Consider the following 22,345-nt stretch of genomic DNA (forward strand, 5'->3'; position numbering starts at 1 on the left):
TCATGAAAGTGTAGGAAGTAAATTGATCAATGTCATAGCAGAGGAAGAGCAAAATAATTAAATAAAAAAAACAAATAAGCCCCAACTTTTTAATCTCAACCTTAAAGGGATAATTCACCCAAAATGACAGTTCTGTTATCATTTACTTGCACTTGTGTAGTTCCAAACCTGTAGGACTTTCTTTCTTCTGTGGCCCTCAAAAGGAGGTGTTAAGCAGAATATTAGCTTTAGTCACCTATTGCTTTGTGATAAAAGTGAATGGTTATTAAGGCTAACATAAGTAGGAGGACTCCAGATCAAAACTATTACACATTATCAAGAACTGACGCTACGACAACTGATGTATCTTTTGAAGCATCGGCCAATCCCTGCTCCACTGCCAAATTACTATAAATATTTAATATCTTCCCAGTATAAGAGCATGTGTGTGCCACAGACAAAGAACAGTGTGCTGACAGCAATAGTTCCACTGGGAAACACATACATGATGCTATGTAAGCACAAGCATTATTGACTGCATGTGGATAGAAGTTAGTTTTATATAGACTGTACATGCTAATTCTACTCCTACTATGTTCTGAGCTTAGTGAATGTCCGCTGACACTGTGTGAGCTCAAGTGTGAGTTTGTATATGTATGAGGCAGAGTATTTATGATGATGAAATTAAAAATACAAATTAGGCCTATGCATGATATGTGACTCTTTGTGGGAATAAATCATTTCTAGAGTTATCACATTACCAAATATCAGTAGTCAATACCAATAGGCCATCAGTGAAAATTCACGATTCTCTATACCATTTTTAATACCCCAACAAAAACTAATATCCTATATAAGACAGTCCTTTATTTAAAAAGCAAGCATGCAAAAAAATGCATGTGAGCATATAAAAGCAGCCATCTGTCAGTTAGACAGCACATGGGTACCAAACTCAGTTCATGTTTAGTACTATGTAATACTGTAGAAAAACATTTCTTATCATTACTTTAATTTCAGTATCAACTTGACACCAAATACAGGTACTTTTCACATACTTAAGCATGGCTGTTGCCTGTTATCTCCAGGATTTTGATACATTTACGGAGACTTACCAACTGATTTTACAGTGATGGTCTTGATTGCAGTTTCAACCCCAATCTGCTGCCAAACCCAGTCAGGTGCTGTTCCGCTCTGTGACCACTCAATGGCGCTGCAGCTGAACTGGCCTTCATCTGTGGGGAGAGCATTCTGCAGGGACAGGGTGAATGTGTCGGGCCTAACTCGCTCCACCCGGACCTCTCCATAGCTGCTGCGTTCCCTAAAGGTGGACCCAGGTGTGACTGTGCCATCACGGTCCACAGAAGCCATGCCCACCACAGGACCCACCCCGTCTTTATCCGTCCACTGCCAGTTCACTGACAGGGGACCCAGAGTGTTGTTAACGATGCAGGTCAACTGGATGGCTTCTCCCTCCATAATCTCTGAAGACTCACTGGATAAAGATACAGTGATGTTACTCCCTATGACAGACAGTGGACAGAAAAACAGACAAGGAAATGAAAAGTCATTCTATGAAAATCTGAGATACAACACAGGTGTTCATGAGAATATTGAGACTACATAGAACATCCTGTCCTGTAAGAATAAACTAGCTTTTAAAGAGTTGGAGGCAACATAATCCATGACAAACTGTACAAGAAACAGAACTCTAAAACAAATCCTCATGCAAATCCTTTAATTCATCAAATACTTTGATGAACTAAACATTATTAGTCAAGTACATAAACTGTTTACATGCTTGACAAATTACCTGTAATTAAATGGACAAGTGTTGTACTCCTTATGTGGACATTTGTTAGCAACCTTTAAATGCTTTTAAAATTCTGTATCAAAATTCACATTTGTGGTATGACTGTGTGTAAATTAATTTACAAAATGGGAAAGTGGTGTTAAGCACAGACCTTATTTTACTCATAAATAGAAATCTATTCTGAAAACCCATTAGAAATTCCCAGTCGAAGCCATGATGAAGTAGCCTTCTGGGCTGGCCAACAAACTGAGAACTGATCACATTGTGAATTTGGAAACTGGACATCGAAAGTTCTGCTACTGAAATTTGTCTGTTGTTTCTCTTGCATCACCTGTATTGAAATGAGTTGTGAGTTGTGTCCACTCTTCATGCACTGTTGTGCACAGTGCATGAAGAGTGCTATTTGAATGATGCGCAGAGCTATGTAGAGCATTCCAAATTGATCTCTTATGAGGCAATAGAAGAGAAGAGAGCTGCCTAAGAAGGCAGGAGACAGTGAGGGAGCTCACTAAGTTTTGAAACAGACCAATTATTTACTTTTTAAGGAACATTCATATTTTTATAAAATCACGCAATGATGACTAAGACATTACAGCTTTATTTTCTGTTATAGCATAATTTCCTGTACAGCTGCTTTGTATGGAAGGGATATTCTGCCAATTTTAAATAAATTAATAAAAGGATAAAAATCTAAATGAAAACCTGATTAACCATTTCATTATTAAAATGTGTCTGCAAAATTAAAAAAAAATGTTTTAAATGATTTGATTTTCATTTTAGTTTTCACTATAACAATGTCATCATCCATGTCAAATTAAAAAAATATAATAGATGATTCGACATTTCATTTTCACTACAATCTCAAGGCAAGACTGCCAATTTCACAATGAAAAGGCAAATGTGAATAAGAAATTGCAAATACATTTGAGAGGGTAAATATAAAATGACTATTTCAAAGTCAAACAAACTGTCACACTTCCTGTTGTCAGATGGTGACACTATGGCACTACGGCACAATAGTCACATCAATATGATCAGCATCATACAATACACACAGAAAATATGGGACACTTCCTGTTTCCACTTTTTCTATAAATTTATTGCCTCACCATGGCAACACCATTCAATATATCAAAGATTTGTTCACAATTTATAATCTTCATTGTCTTGGCATAAGGTTGCCTACATTTGGTGACAATTACATTAATCCCCTAGGAGTATTCTAAAGATCAGGGCCAGCAATTAAAAAAATGCACATTCAATCAAAAATGTCCAACTTCCTGTTGGGCGGAGCTAATGACTGTTATTTTGAAAGTTATCCAGCTTGATGAGAACAACATATGTAGCAAGTTTGGTGACTGAAAAAGAAACTGACCCCACCACTTTTTTCAAAAGGTGTCGCTACAGAGCTCCCCAGCTACGCCAATGTGTTAACTTTTTCCCAGGCCTAATGGTCGACAATTCTGACGTGTGCAAAATATCATGAAAATTCAAGCATGCCAAGTACTTTAAAAACAGGAATATATATATAAAAAGGAATCATGACATTTAATGTATTGCCATGGCAACACTATTTAAGATATCAAGAATCCCTTCAGAATTTTAAATTTGCACGGTCTTGACATATAAAATGGAAGCAATTCAGGTAAACATAAGATGGATATTGGAATAGTTTGTTAAAAGTTCCACACAAACATACAGCTAAATTTTTATGTAAATCACACCATGTGCTACAGAGCACCCCGAACATGCCCATCTTCTAGGTGGCGCTACAGAGCCCAATCTGCACGCCTCCCCCCCAACAACTTTGCCCAGCCCTAATGACCAATGACTCTGATGTGTGTGCTAACTTTCAAGAGTTTTCACACATGTTAAGTACCCCAAAATACAGAAAACCTTGAAAAGAGAAAGAAGAATCTATAGAAGAACAATAGGGTTTTCACACTTTCAGTGCATGGGCCCTAATAATCCTTAGAAGAACAATAGGGTCTCCGCACTTTCAGTGCTTAGGCCCTAATGGGTGGGTGGTGCTCAAGAGAGGATACTTTAATACAGTCCTTCTCACACTAGGGGGCGCAGAGAATTTGCAAGGAAGATGCTCATTTAATGTGTCATTTTGTGACAGAAATCTATGATACAGTGCTTTTTGGGTCACAAGTGTTGTGCACACAGTGTCGGTGTGGAACGCTTATAATTATGCTGTATGCCAGATCAAATCAGATCAAATAATTCATTTTCATTTTCAGCCACTGATCTACAGTCAGATTTTCTGTTCTCACAAGTAATTAAGGCTTGAATTTGTTGTGGGAAAACTCATCCTAGACCAGGATTTACGAGCACCATTATTCCTGAATGAAAATCAGAATTCCCTATCGATACCTGTCTTAATTAATACACACATCAAACCTGTGTCCATCCTTACACGTGTCATACTATCAAACTATGTCAAAACAGATCGGAATGGTCTCCATGCAGTGCAGCCATATGTGAAAGTACAGAGCATCCTTGGCAATAAAGCTCATTCTGATTGAGAGTTCCTCCAGGATTGAAGCATAATTTTTTCAGAATTACATCCATATTTAGCCTATATCAATAAGCATCCCAATCGAAATGAGACGGCACTGACTTTGGTGAAAATAAATTCATCAGACACATTCCATCATGACTTTGAGACACTCTCTAACTACTGGATCGCGGCATGACATGGTGTGGAAAGCTTATGATTATGCCGTATGCCAGATCCAATCAGATCAAATGTTTAATTTTCATATCACTGCGTTAGGAAAGACATTGCTTAACTTATTAAGCTTGCTCTTATGCCAATAAATTCACTCATATATGCCTTCTCTAATGTTGATACTCTGATATAGGGGATATTGGGGTTTTATTTTGCTGTGGTGGGAAACAATCCAATTAAACTGAATTAACTTGTTTATTTTACATGTAACATCTGCAAAATAAAGCTTGCTGCAAGCATGATGCATGCATTTACAAGTGTGATTCCAACGCTATGTTAATTTATTCAGCTGGCTGATGAAACAAAAATCAGTACTGCATTTTTCTGTAATGCTTGGTATTTTTAAATGTCTTTTTTAAAAGTCTTTTCTCTCGATTCACTGTCACGGAAGGACACATAAAATTAACATCTCCCTTGCAACCCCTCTGTGCCGCCTAGTGTGAGAAGCACTGTACTAAAGTATCGTCTCTTGAGCACAACCAACTCATTAACATAGAATTTACATGTTGAAATGTGAAAATGAGAATGAAAATTTTAATTGAAAAATAAAAGAGAAAATTGAAAATTAAATTAAAACTAAACTTTGCATTTTTATTTTTATTCTGTCACTATTATTGCGTAAACATTAAGAAAAAAGCTTTTTAAAAAATATTATTTGCAATTTCTTATTCACATTTGCCTATTCATTGTAAAATTGGAAGTCTTGCCTCGAGATTGTAGTGAAAATTAAATGTCAAATCATCAATTTGATTATTTATTTTTTGACAGGGATGATGCATTGTTATAGTTAAAATTTTAATTCAAATCAAACAATTTTATTTCATTTTTAATTTTGACACATTTTGCTGACACTTTTTAATAATGAAATGGTTAATCGGGTTTTGGTTTAAATTTTTATCAATTAAAAGTACTATATAAATAAAAATGATGACTCAATATAGCTGTGAAATGACCACATGGCAGCACCAAATTGAGTTGAATTCTTAGTAAATTATGTAATACAGTCAAAAGTAATGAATATTTTAATAGGTATCCATGTTAATTCTAAAACTATTGCGTTCAACAGCCGCCATTGCCTGAGACCAGCAGGACTTTGCTTAGCTTCCTGATCAAGAGTTCTAGAGCCTGAGAGATCTTGCAAGTACGAGTGTAGATCAAAGCATTTGCAGACATCTCCAGAGTACAGAGTATCCCTATAGAAGTAGTGTGGGATCACAAAAATAAAAAAGGACTTTAAAGGCACAGTTTGCGCCCTTCCCATGGGTCATGCTATTCTCCCTTCAGAAAGAGGCTGTAGCCCAACATGGCAGAACTTCTTGAGGAAAAAAAAATAAAAATCACTAATGGGCCAGTGAACACAATGAAAACAAGGGGCTTTGAATTTATACATAATAAAAGCAAAAAAGGGAGATCAAATATCTTGAATTTATGTTGTGCACCTTTTCTCAGAAGAGCTGAGATGAGGGGTTTATGTAATGAAGGGTATTGATGTTCCCTCACCTCTACAGTCTTTTTTCTTTCTATTGATATTTAATCTCAATCCTATCAACTTTGTTTGTAATGCTATTGCCACGCCAAAGCCAAGCTCTCCATCAGGTGTAATGTGTCAAATTTATGTTTATATGTAAACCCTATCTTATATTGTATGTTGAATTAGTGAAATCTATAGAAGAAGAGAGTAAGTCTAAGTGTGCAAGTGAAAAAAGGGGCTGAACTCTTTGCTGTATCCAACTGGACTGCAGTTATCAATCAACTGCCCTATTAACCCTGCAAATATGGCAGACAGTCTCCTGTGGGCCCAAAGGAAAAATGCACAGACTAATAAAGTGTTTCATTCAAGAATCTTTCAAATGGACTCTTACCTCTTTCTAAGACTTTGAGGGCTGAAATTGAGGTTACTTAATGTATGTTAAGGTTCTTTAATGATGTAATGCTTCTTTAACAGCAGGATATCCTTCCAAACCCTTTAAAAGCAGATCCCTCAGGAGAGAGGGAAAAATGTCCCTGAAATCACATGATCTGAAAGGGCCATTGCTGACAGCAAGTGACTGTTGGACATCAAGGTAGCAAGGTTATCACCTTTTGACCAATACATTTCCTTGACTTTTCCAGACATTTAAGATCACTAGATTAAATAAATAAATTATATACAAAAATTTTTGATAAATCATTCAGACTGACTTGTGTTGGACTGAAACATTGAAAAGAACCAACTCAAAACATAGCTGCAAGCAGCAATGTGATTCCTCCTCAAAATGGCAAATCATTTAAATTTGATCAGTTCAGACCTAAATTTGATCAGTTCAGTTCAACCTTATGGATCCTTGAGGCTTTTTTGTTTACAATGAGAAATGAGGTATGTACATTAAGTTTCAGAAGAATTGAATAAATGGGGTGGAAATGACATCACTTTGAAAATAGGACATTTGGGCATGGCTTGTAGCGCCCCCTAAGGGCGAATGTGGGCCATTCTTGGTGTGGGGTTTCCTGTTGGCCTGTAGTATCAATATACAATTATAAAGTTTCTGACCAGAAAATTGCTCTTTTCGGTATGGCCTGTAATGCCCCCTAAGGGCAAATGTTGGCCATTATTGGTTTAGGGGTTACCGTTGGCCTGTAATATCAATGTACAAAATAAATAAAAAATTGACCAGAAAATGGGACTTTTGGGCATGGCCTGTAGCGCCCCCTAAAGGCCAATGTGAGCCATTCTTTGCGTAGCACTTCAGAGTGATGTCATCTTGAAGCATGTTAGGTTTGAAAAACCATCAGTCAAAATTACATTTGATTTATTGACACATATATATTGATAAAATGTGGACATTTACATAAACATGCCCCTTTCAGCCATTTTGTATTCATTTTTGCTAAGTAATGTTTTCAAAGACATCAATTCTACACATGTGTACCAAATTTCAAATCAATTGGAGCTATGTTTCAGGAGAAGAAGAGTTTTGTAGGTTTTTCCAAATTTTCACTGTACAGGAAAATCCATCATGGCGGAAGTTATGGGTCCTTGAGGCTTTTTTGGTCCCCATGAGAAATGAGGCATGTACACCGAGTTTAAGAAGAATTGGACAAATGGGGTGGAAATAACAACACTTTGAAAATATTTATATTGGTGTGGCTTGTAGCACCACCTATGAGCGAATGTGGGCCATTCTTGGTGTGGGGTACCCGTTGGCATGGAGTACCAATGTGCCAATTTAGAAATTTTTGACCAGTGACTTTGAGATATTGGGGCTCAAGGAGAATAATAATAATAATAATAATAATAATAATAATAACAATAATAATAATAATAATAAAACCATCAATAACAATAGATTTCCTCCTAAAGGAGGAATCTAATAAACAATTTGGTTTGGAAGTAAGTTTTACTCTAGCACCAAGGTTTTCAAACTGGGAGGTACCACAGCATGACAAATGAGGGGCAGATATTGATGATAATTATCAAAGTAAAATCAAAACACAAATAAATACAATTAAAATGTATCATGAAGATAAATTATGTTATAATACTGTTAATGTTGAGAGCACAACATGAAGATCATGCGTGAGTACATCCATGTACCGATTCAGCCAGCTTGGTCTCTCCGCTCGCTCCGAAGTCCTAGGCTCTCGCTCAAAACTGGATGCACGCTCTCAAATATGCTGCTCTAATTTGTCCCTGCTTTTGCTCAGGGAGGGTGTGTGAGTGCTCAAAACATGTCCAATGCATTTGCAAATCTATTATAAAGCCACACAGCTCAGCCTCTGATCATTCGTGTTCTACCTCTGCAGACGTGTTATATCAAGAAAGTTGAGTTTGAGTAATCAACTCGCCATTTGGCCGACACTTCTCGTAGAGTAAGGGTGTAACCCTGGTGTCCTGGCCAAATCCCCCAATTGGTCCTTCTCAATCATGGCCTCCTAATAATCCCCATCCATTAATTGGCTCTATAACTCTACTCTCTCCTCTCCATCAATAGCTGGTGTGTGGTGAGTGTACTGGTGCACTGTGGATGCCGTCGAATCATCCAGGTGGATGCTGCACACTGGTGGTGGTTGAGGAGAGTCCCCTGTTAAATGTGTAAAGCGCTTTGAGTGTAGTGTCAGAAAAGCACTATATAAATGTAACATTCATTTATTCATTCATTCATTTGTTCGTTTATTCATCAACCCCATGAGCCTAGCTGTGGCTTCTTTGCCTGGGCACAGCACATCCACCTTGGGGATTTACATAGGAAGCACTGAGGAATGCAGCTCTTTCATTTAATTCCTGTTAGTCTTGGCTTTTTGAGTAGCTCTCAATGCAATTTCAAAGACTTTCAATCCTCCACAAAACCAAGTTGTGAAAAAATACTCTGCAAAAACAATTTCATACAGGATACAGTACTGTATTACACATTCACAACTTCTCCCTGAGTGTTGGGAAAGCTACATTGAAACTCTAGCATCCCAAGCTACACGCTACTAATGATATAGATTTAGTTTCCACATGGTATTAAGATGCATCTCGGGTGATTTGATCACATGTGGTCAGTTAAGACACATCACTGTTTACACCTGGTCATTTAAATGCATCTTACGTGACCACTAGTGATTGGATTTGGAGGGGAGGGACAATGTCTGCGTATTCCTGCATGATAATATACCGCAACAAAGTCAGAAAAAACCAAGAAAGTGCAGGGAAAAAACTGCACACTGTTTCTTCCAGATGTATCTGAAATTTAATCAAAGCATAAAATCAACATTTCGAGCCTGTTATTTTAGGTGAGTATTTGTATTAACCTGAGCTACAGATATTCGTGCTTCTCGTAAGTGTCCGTTTATGTTGATATCATACACCCTGAAGAAGATCCATGTAGTTCTTATAATTGTAAGGTTGCCGTGAATTGCAAAACAAAACAACAAATCTAAAAACACAACAGCAAATCCAAAGATGAAATAACAATTCAGAAACACAACAGCAAATCATAAAATACAACGGCAAATCTGAAAACAAAAGAGCAAACCAGAAAACAAAACACCAAATCTAGAAACAAAACTACAAGTTAGAAAACACAGCAGCAAATCAGAAAACACAACAGCAAGACAACACAACAGCAATTCAGTCGAAGCGGAAAGTGTAGAAATCATAGCTTCTCACCTGATTGGCTGTGTGGAGAATATCTAGGCTGCATTCCACTTCAAATGTTTATGCCCTTCCCTCGCTAACTTCCCTCCGTCTCACAGACTCGGATGTACGTCATTGCTTACATTGCGCGGATGCTACTGGCTACTACTACCGGAGGAATCTGTTCAGTGGGTTTAACTGGAACACTGATCACTTGGAGCACATTGAAGGCTAATCTTCGGAGATTGATGCGACCACAGATTCAGATAAAGTTTAGTTGTAATTTCAGAGGCTTATGCATAAATCCATATGTTTTTTATTTGAATTAATTGTTAGAAAGTATTAATCAAGCTTTACAAAAATGAAAATGGTAACATAACAATGAAAATATAGGCTATAACTATGTGACAAACAGATAGTTTAAGGTAGCTACAAGTATTATGCAGTTAAATTTCAATGTAACTTTTCTAAACTGCTTAATTGACCTAACTTCACTTTCATTATACGTTATAGAGTTGTGTGGGGGTGGAGTTGATGAAGCACGATATGCTGTCATGTGACAATCGAGTTGCAATGTGGGATAAGGAGCTACTGTCATCAGCTCGTACATGATGCGTACATCAGAGTAGTCTTGCTCCCTCTGTCAAAATCGAGGGGTTGAGGGTCTGTCAGTAGAAATATCCTTCCCCTCAGATTGAGAAAAAAGTTCTTAAGAAAAAAACTTAAGTAGCACTCAAATTCTCGAAAAATGTTCGTAAACATCATCGTAAATAACTTAAAGTTAGGATAACCTCACAGTTGTCTTATATAGTATATATTTATATATAATAGTATAATAGTTGTCCTAAAAGGTAAGATGTTTAATGAATTTTATTTGGTTTATCATGTTGAGACTCAAGTCACAATGGGCTTTATGTAGATTTAATGTGATTTTAGACCAAAAAACATTTTTGACTGTTTTATGTTTAATTATATTTGTATTTTCAGCTTGTAAACCATGCAACTATTATCACCAAATTCAAACAATAAATACTGTTTTGAAGCTTCTTAATGTGGTGACCAATCATGCTAATTCAAAAGGATGGCCTGCATATAGCACTCTCTCTCCAAGATCTTTAGAGTTCATAGAAACATAGTAATTATAACATTAGAAAGCTGAGACTTTCTTTTTCTCCCCTATTCACATCCCAATTGGAGTCGAGCACAGCCTCCACTACCCTTTCCCATTTACCCGCTTTTTGCTATCCGACGTGATATTATTATCAAGCTTCCCAAGGAGAACTTTTTCCTTGCAGTAATTTCCTCAACAATAATATCCAGCTCTTGTAGATTTTGTTTCTTTTCTTTTCCTCCATGTCAAATTAAAAGATATAAAATGGTTAGCAGCAAGTAAATTCTCCTGTGACCTTCTAAAAATCCACAAACTGTGCTAAAATGCCAGTGTCCACGTGTTCATTCATTTACTTCCATATTCTAACATAATAATTAATCACTGTTATTAAAAAATCATTTTCAAAGTGGGGGGCCTGGGTAGCTCAGCCAGTAAAGATGCTGACTCCCACACCTGGTGTCGCAAGTTCGAATCCAGGGCGTGCTGAGTGACTCCAGTCAGGCTTCATTAGCAACTAATTGGCCTGGTTGCTAAGGAGCGTAAAGTCACTTTGGTTTAATCTAATCATGGTCGCTATAATGTGGTTCTTGCTCTAGGTGGGTTACTTGGTGGGCACATGGTTAGTTGTGCATGGATGCCGTTGGAATAGCGTGAGCCTCCACACGCACTAGGTCTCCACGGTATTGCGCTCAACAAGCCATGTCATAACATGCGCGGATTGACTGTCTCAGACGCGGAGGCAACTGTGATTCATCCACCATCACCCAGACTAAGGCAAGTCACTATGCCACCACCTAGAGTGCATTGAAAATTGGGCATAGCAAATTGGGAAGAAAAGAAATATATATAAAAAAAAAGCCCTCAGGTCTGGTATGCCTGTAACACGGCCATGGTGTGCAGCGCAGCACCAGCCTGACCTGCCGCTTGATAAGCCCTCCCCACTAGCATGGAGGTAGTCCTTCATGGCTTAGTGGGGAGAGCGGGTTTCCTATTCACTCCTGCCGCCTTTGGTGTTTCGGGTGATAGAGGCTTCCAACAAAGAGTTGGGTGTACCGATGCTTCCTGCCTTTATCCAGGACGCAGAACACTCGACATCCCCTCAACAGGAAGTGTCGAAATTGATACCCATCTCAGAGAACCTGGCAGCATGGAACCCATATACTTCCCGTGTTCACGTACCCTCGACGTCTTTGTACTCGTCTATCGTGGGTGCTGAGACATGGGGGTATTCAATGATGCCGCCAGTCGAAGAGATGCTTGTGGGCTATCTCTCACCGGGTTCGGCATCATCACTCAAGAAACCCGCTCTCCACACTAAGGGGAGGGCTTATCAAGGGGCAGGTCAGGCTGGTGCTGCACTGCACACCATGGCCATGTTTACAGGCATACCAGACCTGAGTGCGGGTGCAACGCTCAACGAAGAAGCCTTTTCTGAACTTCGTCGGGCCACAGGTTTATCTCTCCGTGCGACCAAGCAGACAGCCCGTGCCGATTTTAGATCTTTGAGGCTTGAACCGCTCAGTCAGGGTGTTCAAGTTCAAGATGCTAACTGTCAAGACGGTCGTATCTCAGATCCAACATTATGATTGGCTGATCACGATCAATCTCATGGACGCATATTTCCATATTGGAATTCTGCCACAGCACAGGAAGTTCCTGAGGTTCGCTTACGGGGACGAAGCCTTCCAGTATCGGGTTTTTCCATTCAGCCTAGCCCTATCACCCCGCACATTCACAAAATGCATAGATGCAGCACTGGCTCCTTCAAGACTCCGGGGCATCTGCATTCTGAATTACATAGACGACTGGCTGATCTTAGCACAGCTCCAAGAACTGGCAGTTCAGCACAGGGATATTGTCTTAGCTCATCTGGTTTCTCCGGGTCTGAGACTCAACGTCAAAGAGCGTTCTCTCTCCCACCCGGGGAATCACCTATCTAGGGGTTATATGGAATTCGGTCACGATGCGGGCACAGTTGTCTCCTGCTCGTATCACGTCCATTCAAGGGGATGGGAGGGTCGTCAGCTCAGTTGTCACAGTAACTGTCTCGAGTTGATGGCTGTATTTATGGCCCTGAAATACTTCCTCCTGAGGCTATCATGTCTTGGTGCGGGTGGGTAATACAGCGGTAGTCTCTTAAATAAACCATCAAGGAAATTTCTGGCCAGTCGGATTCTCCTTGGGGCCCAGGGCAAACCTCTGTCACTCAGGGCAGCTTATATCCCTGGATGCCCGTATGTGGGAGCAGATTTACTGTCCAGACAGAAAATACAGACAGGTGAGTGGAAACTCCTCCCCTAGGTAGTGGAACAAATCTGGGTGAGATTTTACAGGGTAGAAGAGGACCTCTTCGCCTCTATGAACAGCGCAATGTCTCCTCTACTTCTCCCTGAGTCACCCAGCCCCCCTGGGTCTGGACATGATGGCCAGAGTTCGCTAGCAAGGGTCTTGCCTCTTACTGATAGCGCCTCGCTGGCCGAACAGGATTTGGTTCTCAGAGATGATATCTCTCCTCGACGGCTCGCCTTGGGCGATTCCAGACAGGAGGGACCTTCTGTCTCAGGCACAGGGGACAATATTTCATCCCCGGCCCGAATTGTGGAAACTTCATGTTTGGCCCTTGAAGGGTACCAACTGAGGGACACAGAGTGGTCACCTAAGGTTATCGAGACCATTCTTAGTGCTAGGGCTCCCTCCACCAGAAGAATCTACACCAATAAATGGGTTGTCTTCGAAGTGGTGCAGTTTACATGGTGCAGATCCAGTTAACTGCCAAATTGTTTCAGTTCTGGACTTTCTGCAGGAAAAACTGTCAGCAGGCATATGCCCCGCTACTCTCAGGGTTTATGTGGCCGCCATTTTGGCTTGCCTTTGGGGAGGCATCCTCTACTCGCTCGCTTCATTCGTGGAGCCAGGTGACTGAGGCTTCCTGTTAGGACCAGAACTCCCTCATGGGACTTAGCAATAGTCCTGGAGGGTCTGGTTGAGACCCCCTTTGAACCTCATGAGTCAGCGTCTGACAGACTTCTGACTCTCAAGATGGTTTTTCTTATGGCAATTACCTCTCTTAAGAGGATCGGGGATCTACAGGCTCTCTCTGTTTTGCCGGCCTGTTTAGAATTTGCACCAGGTATGACCAAAGCTAATCTGCATCCTCATCCTGACTATCTTCCTAAGGTCACTCTGGAAGCCTTCTGCTCCCCGCCGTTTTTAACGCCGTAGCAGGAAAGACTTCACGGACTCTGCCCAGTCTGTGCCCTTCAGACTTATGTCCACTGCACTAGCCAGTGGCGTAAGTCAGGGCAATTATTTGTCAGCTATGGAGGAGGCCGCTACCAAGGTGTGAGGGATGCTATTGCCCCTATGAGGCGCTTAGCAAAGCGCAGCATCATAGTGAAGCTTTTTGTAAAGGGAACGTCTCGGGTTACATGTGTAACCCTTGTTCCCTGAAAAAAGCAGAACGAAATGCTGCGCTTCTTTGCCGCACTGGGAAGGACTGCTCTTCAGAAAAAGATATCTGACGACACGCTGGTGACGCCTCTATTTATAGCCTGGCCACAGGTGCATCTAATGATCTCACCAGCCGAGGCTATAAATTCTATAAAATGTTCATTGACATGTTACACACATATTCACAGCTGGTCACAATGCAGGATTGTTCCCAAAAGCGCTTAGCAAAGCGCAGCATCTCGTTCCACTTTTTTCAGGGAACAAGGGTTACACATGTAACTCGAGACGTTTTAAACCAGCAATGGCAGACTCTGATCGGTCATATAATAAAGTAGTTCCATTCACAAATGCATTTTTATGACCATACTCAGTTTTTCCTAATTTTTTAAAATGTACTTGTTCATTGAACTGTTATATATAAGCAATATCACACTCGCAATCGTGCTATATGGCCCTACATCAGCACTGCTGTAATTACCTACGGCACTCGGCCTGCGGCCAAATCACAGCAGTGCTGATGTAGGGGCATATCGCACTCTTGCTCGTGTGATATTGCTTTAATATAGAGTATTCAATTATATTAAAAAAAAACGTAAGTTAATAATTCACACCACTGGCAGCCTGCTACAACCTTTGTAATGTAAATGTTCATCTTGATGAATTTTAGTGGTGTTTTTTTCTAAAATAATTGAATACTGTATCCATATAATTAGATATATTTGGAAAATCGGTAGCAACCAGAACCATTATTATTTTGATTTTGCTCTTTTTTTTTCATTTTTAAACAACAGTGTTTTTAAGTTAGAATATGCAAGTTGAATGAACATTTGAATGCCACCAACGTTATATGGCAGTTTATGGACTTCAAGGCGGTCCCTTATGCACTAGACCATAGATGAACATCGTACCTAAAACTAACTTTTCCCGCTCGTCGTTTTTACTCTGTGTTATAAAGATTCCTGTTACTGTTTTCCCGAAAGAGAAAACCCTCCAAATGATTTACTTTTTTGGTCAGTGAAATTTTGGCATAGATTTTTATATAATCAGTGAACCAATCGTGAAGAAAGGACTAGGTCTCATTCACACAGCCAATCAGGTGAGAAGCTATGGAACCTACCCTTTCCATTTCGATTGAATTGCTGTTGGGTGTTGCTTCGCTGCTGACAGACACATTCAGGATGGATAAGTGTTCAGATGTATTTTTGACCACATTCATATGTGGTTTTTGTATCACAAGACATTTTAGACCCCATTTAGCCCTGTAATTAGCGCTGGCCACATGTTATCCAATCACCAAAAATGCATCTTAATACCAGGTAGAAATGGGGTCTTTGATATATTGCAGTCAAGCTACTCTTTTTGAAAAAGGGTAGTTAGCTACACTACTAGGTACTAGAAAAGAAGCTAACTACATTGAATGTATTTAAGGCAGCAACATACTTTAAAATAAATTATCAGATGATTAAAACAAAATTTGCAACCATAGTATTTATCAAGCACAAATAAACTAAGATTTCAGTCTAATAACATGTATTTTTAAACAAATACATGTACACTAAATTATAACCAATTGTACAATTTTTAAATATTTTGCTCCAAAAAAGCCAGGGAGGCATACCCGTTCTTTAAACATATTCCACTGATTCTTGAGATTAGGGACAAAGCATTTTTAAAATCTGAGTTTTTATTTTTTAATACTTTATTCATTTGAAATTGATATATATGTAGACAAAGGTCTCAGCTAACAAACGTCTCGGGTTACTTGACTGTAACCCCTGAAAAAGCGGAACGAGATGCTGCGCTGATTTAGCGCTTTGGGAACGTCTTTAGGAGTGACCAGCTGTGAATATGTGTGAAATTTAATAGAATTTATAGCCTCTGCTGGTGACATCATCAGGATGCACCAGTACATGGGCTATAAATAGATATTTATATATCTATATATAGGTATTTTGTCTATAGAGAAGTCCTGGGGCATCCTCAGTGCAGCAATGAAGCGCAGCATCTCGTTCGCTTTTTCAGGGAACAGGGGTTACAGTCAAGTAACCTGAGACCAGCAACCAGCATTGTGGATGACCACACACACCCCTCACACAAACTCTTCACCCTCCTGCCGTCTGGCAAGAGGTACAGAAGCATCTGGGCCCTCACGGCCAGACTGTGTAACAGCTTCTTCCCCCAAGCCATCAGACTCAATACTCAGAGACTGGACTGACACACACACACACGTGTCCTGAGTTGCACTTTAATTATTGTCACTTTATACCTGGCTGCTACCTCAATAACTGCTATGTGCATAGAACACTATCTCATAGTATGTTATGTTTACATTTGGCATTTTTAAAAACTGTCATCTTTTTGCACTACTGTGCTTATCCTGTTCATTTTTAGTAATTTATTGTACTGTCACATTCTTTTTGCACACGTTTGCACATGCACTTTATATAGGTATGTTATTTAGTCTGTGTAGTCTCATGTGGTTCTGTATTTGTCCTATGTTGTTTTATGTAGCACCATGGTCCTGGAGGAACGTTGTCTCATTTCACTGTTTACTGTACTAACTGTATATGGTTGAACGACAATAAAAACCATTTGACTTGACTTGACCTTGGATAAAATCCCCTGTCTTTGAGCCACAAATTAAACGGTCTCATGTGCAAAAGGCCCAAAGGAATCCACAGAGGATGCAGATGCCAAGAGACCTAGTATTCGTTGATACTGACGAACAGTGCAACCTTGGCCTAACCTGACTTTGCTCAGGGTGTTCCGAATGGTCTTGATTCAAGCAGAAGACAATTGTGCCAGCATCATGATATGACCCCCAGATAGGTTGTTTCCTGAGTGGGAGAGAGAACGCTCAGACCCAGAGAAACCAGATGAGCTAAGACAACATCCCTGTGCTGTAATGCCAGTTCTTGTGACTGTGCTAGTATCAGCCAGTCATCTATATAATTCAGAATGCGGATGCCCCGGAGTCACAAAGGAGCCAGTGCTGCATCCATGCACTTCGTGAATGTGCGGGGTGATAGGGCTAGGCCGAATGGAAGAACCCGATATTGGAAAGCTTTTCCTCCAAAAGCAAACCTCAGGAACTTCCTGTGTTGTGGCAGAATTTCTATATGAAAGTATGTATCCATGAGATCGATTGTTACCAACCAATCGTGATGTTGAATTTGAGACACGACCGTCTTGACGGTTAGCATCTTGAACTTGGATGCCCTGACTGAGTGATTCAAGCCTTGAAGGTCTAAAATCAGACACAAAACCCATCCTTCTTGGGAACCAGGAGGTATTCGCTGTAATAACCCGACTCCTTCTCTGGAAGGGGACATGTTCTATGGCCCTGTGGCAGGGCGGAGGGCGAGGCCGGGTCGTGATCCTACTATTAGGCTAATCAAGCCTCTGAGGTATAAAGGTCGACTGCAGAGGATCGTGTGGGAGAGAGAGATCGTTTACGGACGTTTATGTGGCCGAGGAACAAGCTGCGGCGTATAGGAGAACTGGCGAGTAAGAGTTTTTTTTTTCATCTCTCTCTCCTCTCTCTCTCTCTCACTGTCGCTCTGCGTTGGCCTGTTCCCTCTTTTAAATTTTACTGTTTTTTTTGTGTGTGGGGGGTACTACACTGTTACAGGAAGTCCCCCCCATTTTAATTATTTCTGTTTCCCTCCCCTTGTCCCCTCCCTCGTCCAGGTAGATGGGGATGACCTGCCGGCAGACTAGACGTAAAGCACGCCCAGGATCACGAGAAGATCCGGCTGGATCTGGGGAGAGAGCGAGCGATAGGGACGAACCCATCTCTCTCTCCTCAGCCAGACCCATACGAGAGCCCCAAGATGGAACGGTGGGCGCTGGCTCTCAAAAGCGAGACAAGTGCGTAGCATTTTGACTGAGAACAGATCGCAATGCTCGCACCCGCCCCGCTCCAATGCAAGAGCATAATGCTCTTTCCCTAAACTCTCAAAAAAAAAACTGGTGTGTGTCCGTTTCAGCCATAGAACGTAAACACGGCACACACACCGCTTGCTTTGCTTAACATTCATCTTTGTAAAAGAGAAAAGATTTTCTGCGCATTGCCTAACAAATTCTAACTCCTAACAGAGGAATGTAGAATGTTTTGACAGGTTGAAAAGCACAACACACACAGAGTGATCTGAAGACAAAAGACCTGATGATGCACCTATGGCGCATCTATTTATAGCCCCTGTACCGGCGAATCCTGATGATGTCACCAGCAGAGGCTATAAATTCTAGTCAATTTCATTGACGTGTTGCACACATATTCACAGCTGGTCACTCCTAAAGACGTTCCCAAAGCGCTAAATCAAAGTGTAGCTTTTGATAGGGAACAGGTTTTTATACATTTTACATTTATTCAAATCATAACTTACATCTTACTATAATTAGTGTTAACTCCATCAGACATGCTAAAAAGTCTGCTATTTTAATTTCGATCCATCCAACAAGAGTATAAAGTCTTTATTTATCTAACAATGGTGTTCAGTAAAAGAGTTAAGTGATAAAATACATTCTATACATTTTGTCTTTTCTGTTTTCACTCTATTCTGAAAATGTATAGTTGACATAATGTAATATTTCTCCATCTTAACCATGTTTTGTACACTGGAAGCATACATTGGAACCATTCCTCAGTTAAAGCTTAACCTAAACTAAAATACCAAAATGAATCCCATAATTCTAACAGAAATATCAGATTGGGTAACGGAGTTGACATGTTAAAGCTGTGACCGCAGAGACTTAAACATTGTTTTTTTTAAATATGTAAAAATATAAAACATACCAGACCATGAGTCCTACTGTTGCATCCACCATGAGCAGGAAGAGGGAAAAGTGTACTCAGAGTTATAGCTGACCAGGACGTTAACTGATTTATTCAGGATTACAAAAAAATCGGAAGGAGTTAACGCAAAGTGAGGACACAATTTTGATTTCCCCTTCTGTCGCTCTCTTACGTTGTGTCAGAGAACTACACTAGGGGTCTCTCTTGAGCGCCGATATTCACCTCTGTACTATGAAAAAAGGCCAATGAGAGTTGGCAGCCAGTATTTGCATGTCCCGCCCCCGGACATACGGGTATTTAAGCGGCGCAAATACGGGAGTTCATTCAGCAAATTTCTTCGGAGCCGATGGTCGTGTTTGCAGACTGCTGCGTATTACACACCGAGTTCCTGCTATCCTCTGCTGCATGCTGTTGGATTCTACGGCGCACAACAGCGGCTTTCTCCTGTTTGCACGGCTGTGCACTTCCTGCCCCTGAGCGCATCGACAGTTGCAGATAAGAAAGATCTCTCACGAGTCTTTCATTCATAAAAGAGTGATTTTATTTAAAAGAGTAATTTCCTCTAAAAGAGCAAAACACAGCGGCGTTGAACGTCCTTCTCAGGATGCGTTTTTTTTAGAGACGGTTTTCCGCCTCTGTGTAGTTTCTGGATGCGGTGATTCTCCCCACCTCTGACGGTCATAAAAACTGCCTTGCATTCCTGGGTTGCGATTACACGCAGGCAGCGTTTTTATGAATGGTCTATGTTCTCAGTGCGAGTACATAACCATGACAGCATTGCGGTCGTAGGCTTTTTCTTGTAGTGAGAAAAAACCGCTTCAGCCGCCCCCCGCGCCTCGCCTCCTTCCTACGGGATTGAGGCAGGCGCCGCGGGCGATGAAAACGATCTGGGGGCAATGACGGGCTCTGTTTTCGTCGGGTGAACCCCCTCGAAACCCGCCGCCTCCCCGGCACGCTTGCTTGTTTCCGTCCGAGCTCGGGATGAGCATTCTCTCCAATGGGTTATGTTTTCAGTGCGAGAACATAACCGCGGCAGCGTTGCGATCCCTGCTTTCTCTTGTAGTGAGATGAGCCACTTCAGCCGCCCTCCGCGCCTCGCCTCCTTCCTACGGGATTGAGGCAGGCGCCGTGAGCGATGAAGAACGATCTGGGGAGAATAACGGGACGCTTTGCCGGGTAAATCCTCGAAACCTCCCGCCTCCCCGGCACGCTTGCCGGCTTCCCGCGAGCTCTGGATTAGTGCGGCCGGCTTAACGGCCTGCCGTCCGGTCCCTCGAGCTCCCTGGCATTGGATGATGACATCACCGCTGCATCGGAGAGCGTAACAGCGGCGCCGGAGGCGGATAACTCGCCTGGGCCGCCACCTTCGGGTCCCCGCCCAGTCTGAGCCTGACGCACGAAGATCCGCTATGCTTCCCCGTGTAATTGGTTCCGCGGGCATGTGCGCCGCTCACAGCCGCGCCCCCCTGGGACCCTTCCCGGATGTGCATGACGAGCTGAGCAAGCCCAGCTTCCTCGCTCCTCCGCTCTCGCTACCCTCGGTGGTAGAACGGTCCCTGACCGCTCCCCCCTGCACGCCATGGCCCCCTCCTGCAAGTCCACCGGGCCAGGGCACTTCAAAATTTGCACTTGGGTAGTCCTGTTTTTGATGTGCGGCAGGAACTACACTCAAACAGGCGATGCACACTCCGTGGTCCAGAAACACAACGATGGACAGGCAGTACAGGAGGCAGACAAAGCACACTTTCTCAAACGCCCCCGTCTCCCAGTGCCGTCCATTCGGCGACGCCGCGTGACGACTTCGCCCAAAAAGGCAGTCCTCAGTGGTGAAGAAACAGACGAGGGCTATTTTTCACACATCCTGCCCTGACGCAAACCTGCCGCCAGGGGCCATGCCCTGTCTGCTCGCCGAGGGCGCCTCCTGCGGCTTTCAAGGAAGAAAGAAAGTGGTGCTCCGCCTCAACTAACAAGGGCCCAGCTCTCAGCCCCAGCGTTGAGCTCCCCGCAGAAGTTGGACGCCCATCGTCTCACGGGCCCCCTTGTGGACCCAGAAGGCTCCCAGGCACCCCTGAGATGACCGACCCAGAGACCGAGACAACAGCTCCGGAGCTGGTAAGACCACTCCGTCCCCCGGTGGAGGGCCGGAAGGAGAATTTATTTTTTGTTAAATTCTTTACACGCTATAGAGCTATTTCCTTGTTGTCTCTGGGTCACCTGGCCCGCAAAATGCCGTTCTCACGGCACTCTGCTTTCAGGCCTTGACAGTCCTGGCTTCCTGGATGCGGTGTCCCCGCCCTCAGCCCACGACTGTTCCCCGGACGGCCGGTTCAGACGAGTCCAGAGGACGCCAGCAGACCTCCTCCTCAGTCACGAACCCGCCCCCTGCCGGGTGCGCGGAACAAGGTAAGTGCTTTGAGTTTATTCTCAGCACCAGAGCCTCGGGACGCCACAGCGCCTCACGACGCCACGTTACCTGTTCCGCACCGCTGCGAAGCCCCGCCGGGTACGTCTAAAATACTCATCCCTTTGGTGCCCCTAGCACGGAGCTTAGAGGCATGGCTTTCACTGCCCAGCTCGTCACGGTGGCTGCACCGGACCATTCGACTCGGTTACGCAATTCAGTTTGCCAGGTCTCCGCCCCCCTTCCTGGGTGTTCGTTCCTCCGCAGTGCACGGCGAACATGCCCTCTCCCTGCGCGAGAAATAGCCTCCCTTCCAATCAAGGATGCGATAGAGCCTGTCCCTCCAACCGAAACGAAGAAGGGTTTCTACAGCCCTTACTTCGTTGTACCCAAGAAAGGCGGTGGCATACGACCGATCTTGGACCTGCGAGTTTTCAATCAGACCCTGTCCAAACTCCCGTTCAAAATGCTCACCCAGAAACAAATCCTATCTGGCGTTCGGCATCTAGATTGGTTCGCAGTGGTAGACCTGAAGGACGCGTACTTTCACGTCTCAATTCGCCCTCGACACCGACCCTTTCTACGGTTCGCATTCGACGGCCAGGCGTATCAGTACAAGGTCCTCCCCTTCGGCCTGTCTCTGTCCCCTCGCGTCTTCACGAAGGTCGCAGAGGCGGCTCTTGCCCCGCTACGAGGAGCGGGCATACGCATACTCAATTACCTCGACGATTGGCTCATTCTGGCCCCTCGCAGGAATTACTATGCACACACAGAGACCAGGTGCTCGAGCACCTCCGCCGCTTGGGGCTTCAGGTCAACTGGGAGAAGAGCAAGCTCACCCCAGTCCAGAGCATCTCTTTTCTCGGTTTGGAGTTAAACTCAGTCTCAATGACAGCACGCCTCTCCAACGAGTGTGCTCAGTCAGTGCTGGAATGCCTCGCTTCCTTCAAGCCAGGCACCG

At 42.6% G+C, this 22,345-nt stretch overlaps 1 protein-coding gene across 1 annotated transcript in view; it reads right to left on the reverse strand.

Moving 5' to 3' along the window:
• Positions 1 to 22,345, reverse strand: part of LOC127658857 (immunoglobulin superfamily member 3-like) — a 254,627-nt gene that overhangs the window by 52,095 nt on the left and 180,187 nt on the right. The window contains exon 5 of the mRNA XM_052148390.1: positions 1,092 to 1,499. Within this exon, the coding sequence (XP_052004350.1) occupies positions 1,092 to 1,499 (408 nt within the window). The remainder of the gene's footprint in view (positions 1 to 1,091; positions 1,500 to 22,345) is intronic.

Source organism: Xyrauchen texanus, chromosome 18 (genome assembly GCF_025860055.1).
Source record: "Xyrauchen texanus isolate HMW12.3.18 chromosome 18, RBS_HiC_50CHRs, whole genome shotgun sequence".
NCBI lineage: Eukaryota > Metazoa > Chordata > Actinopteri > Cypriniformes > Catostomidae > Xyrauchen > Xyrauchen texanus.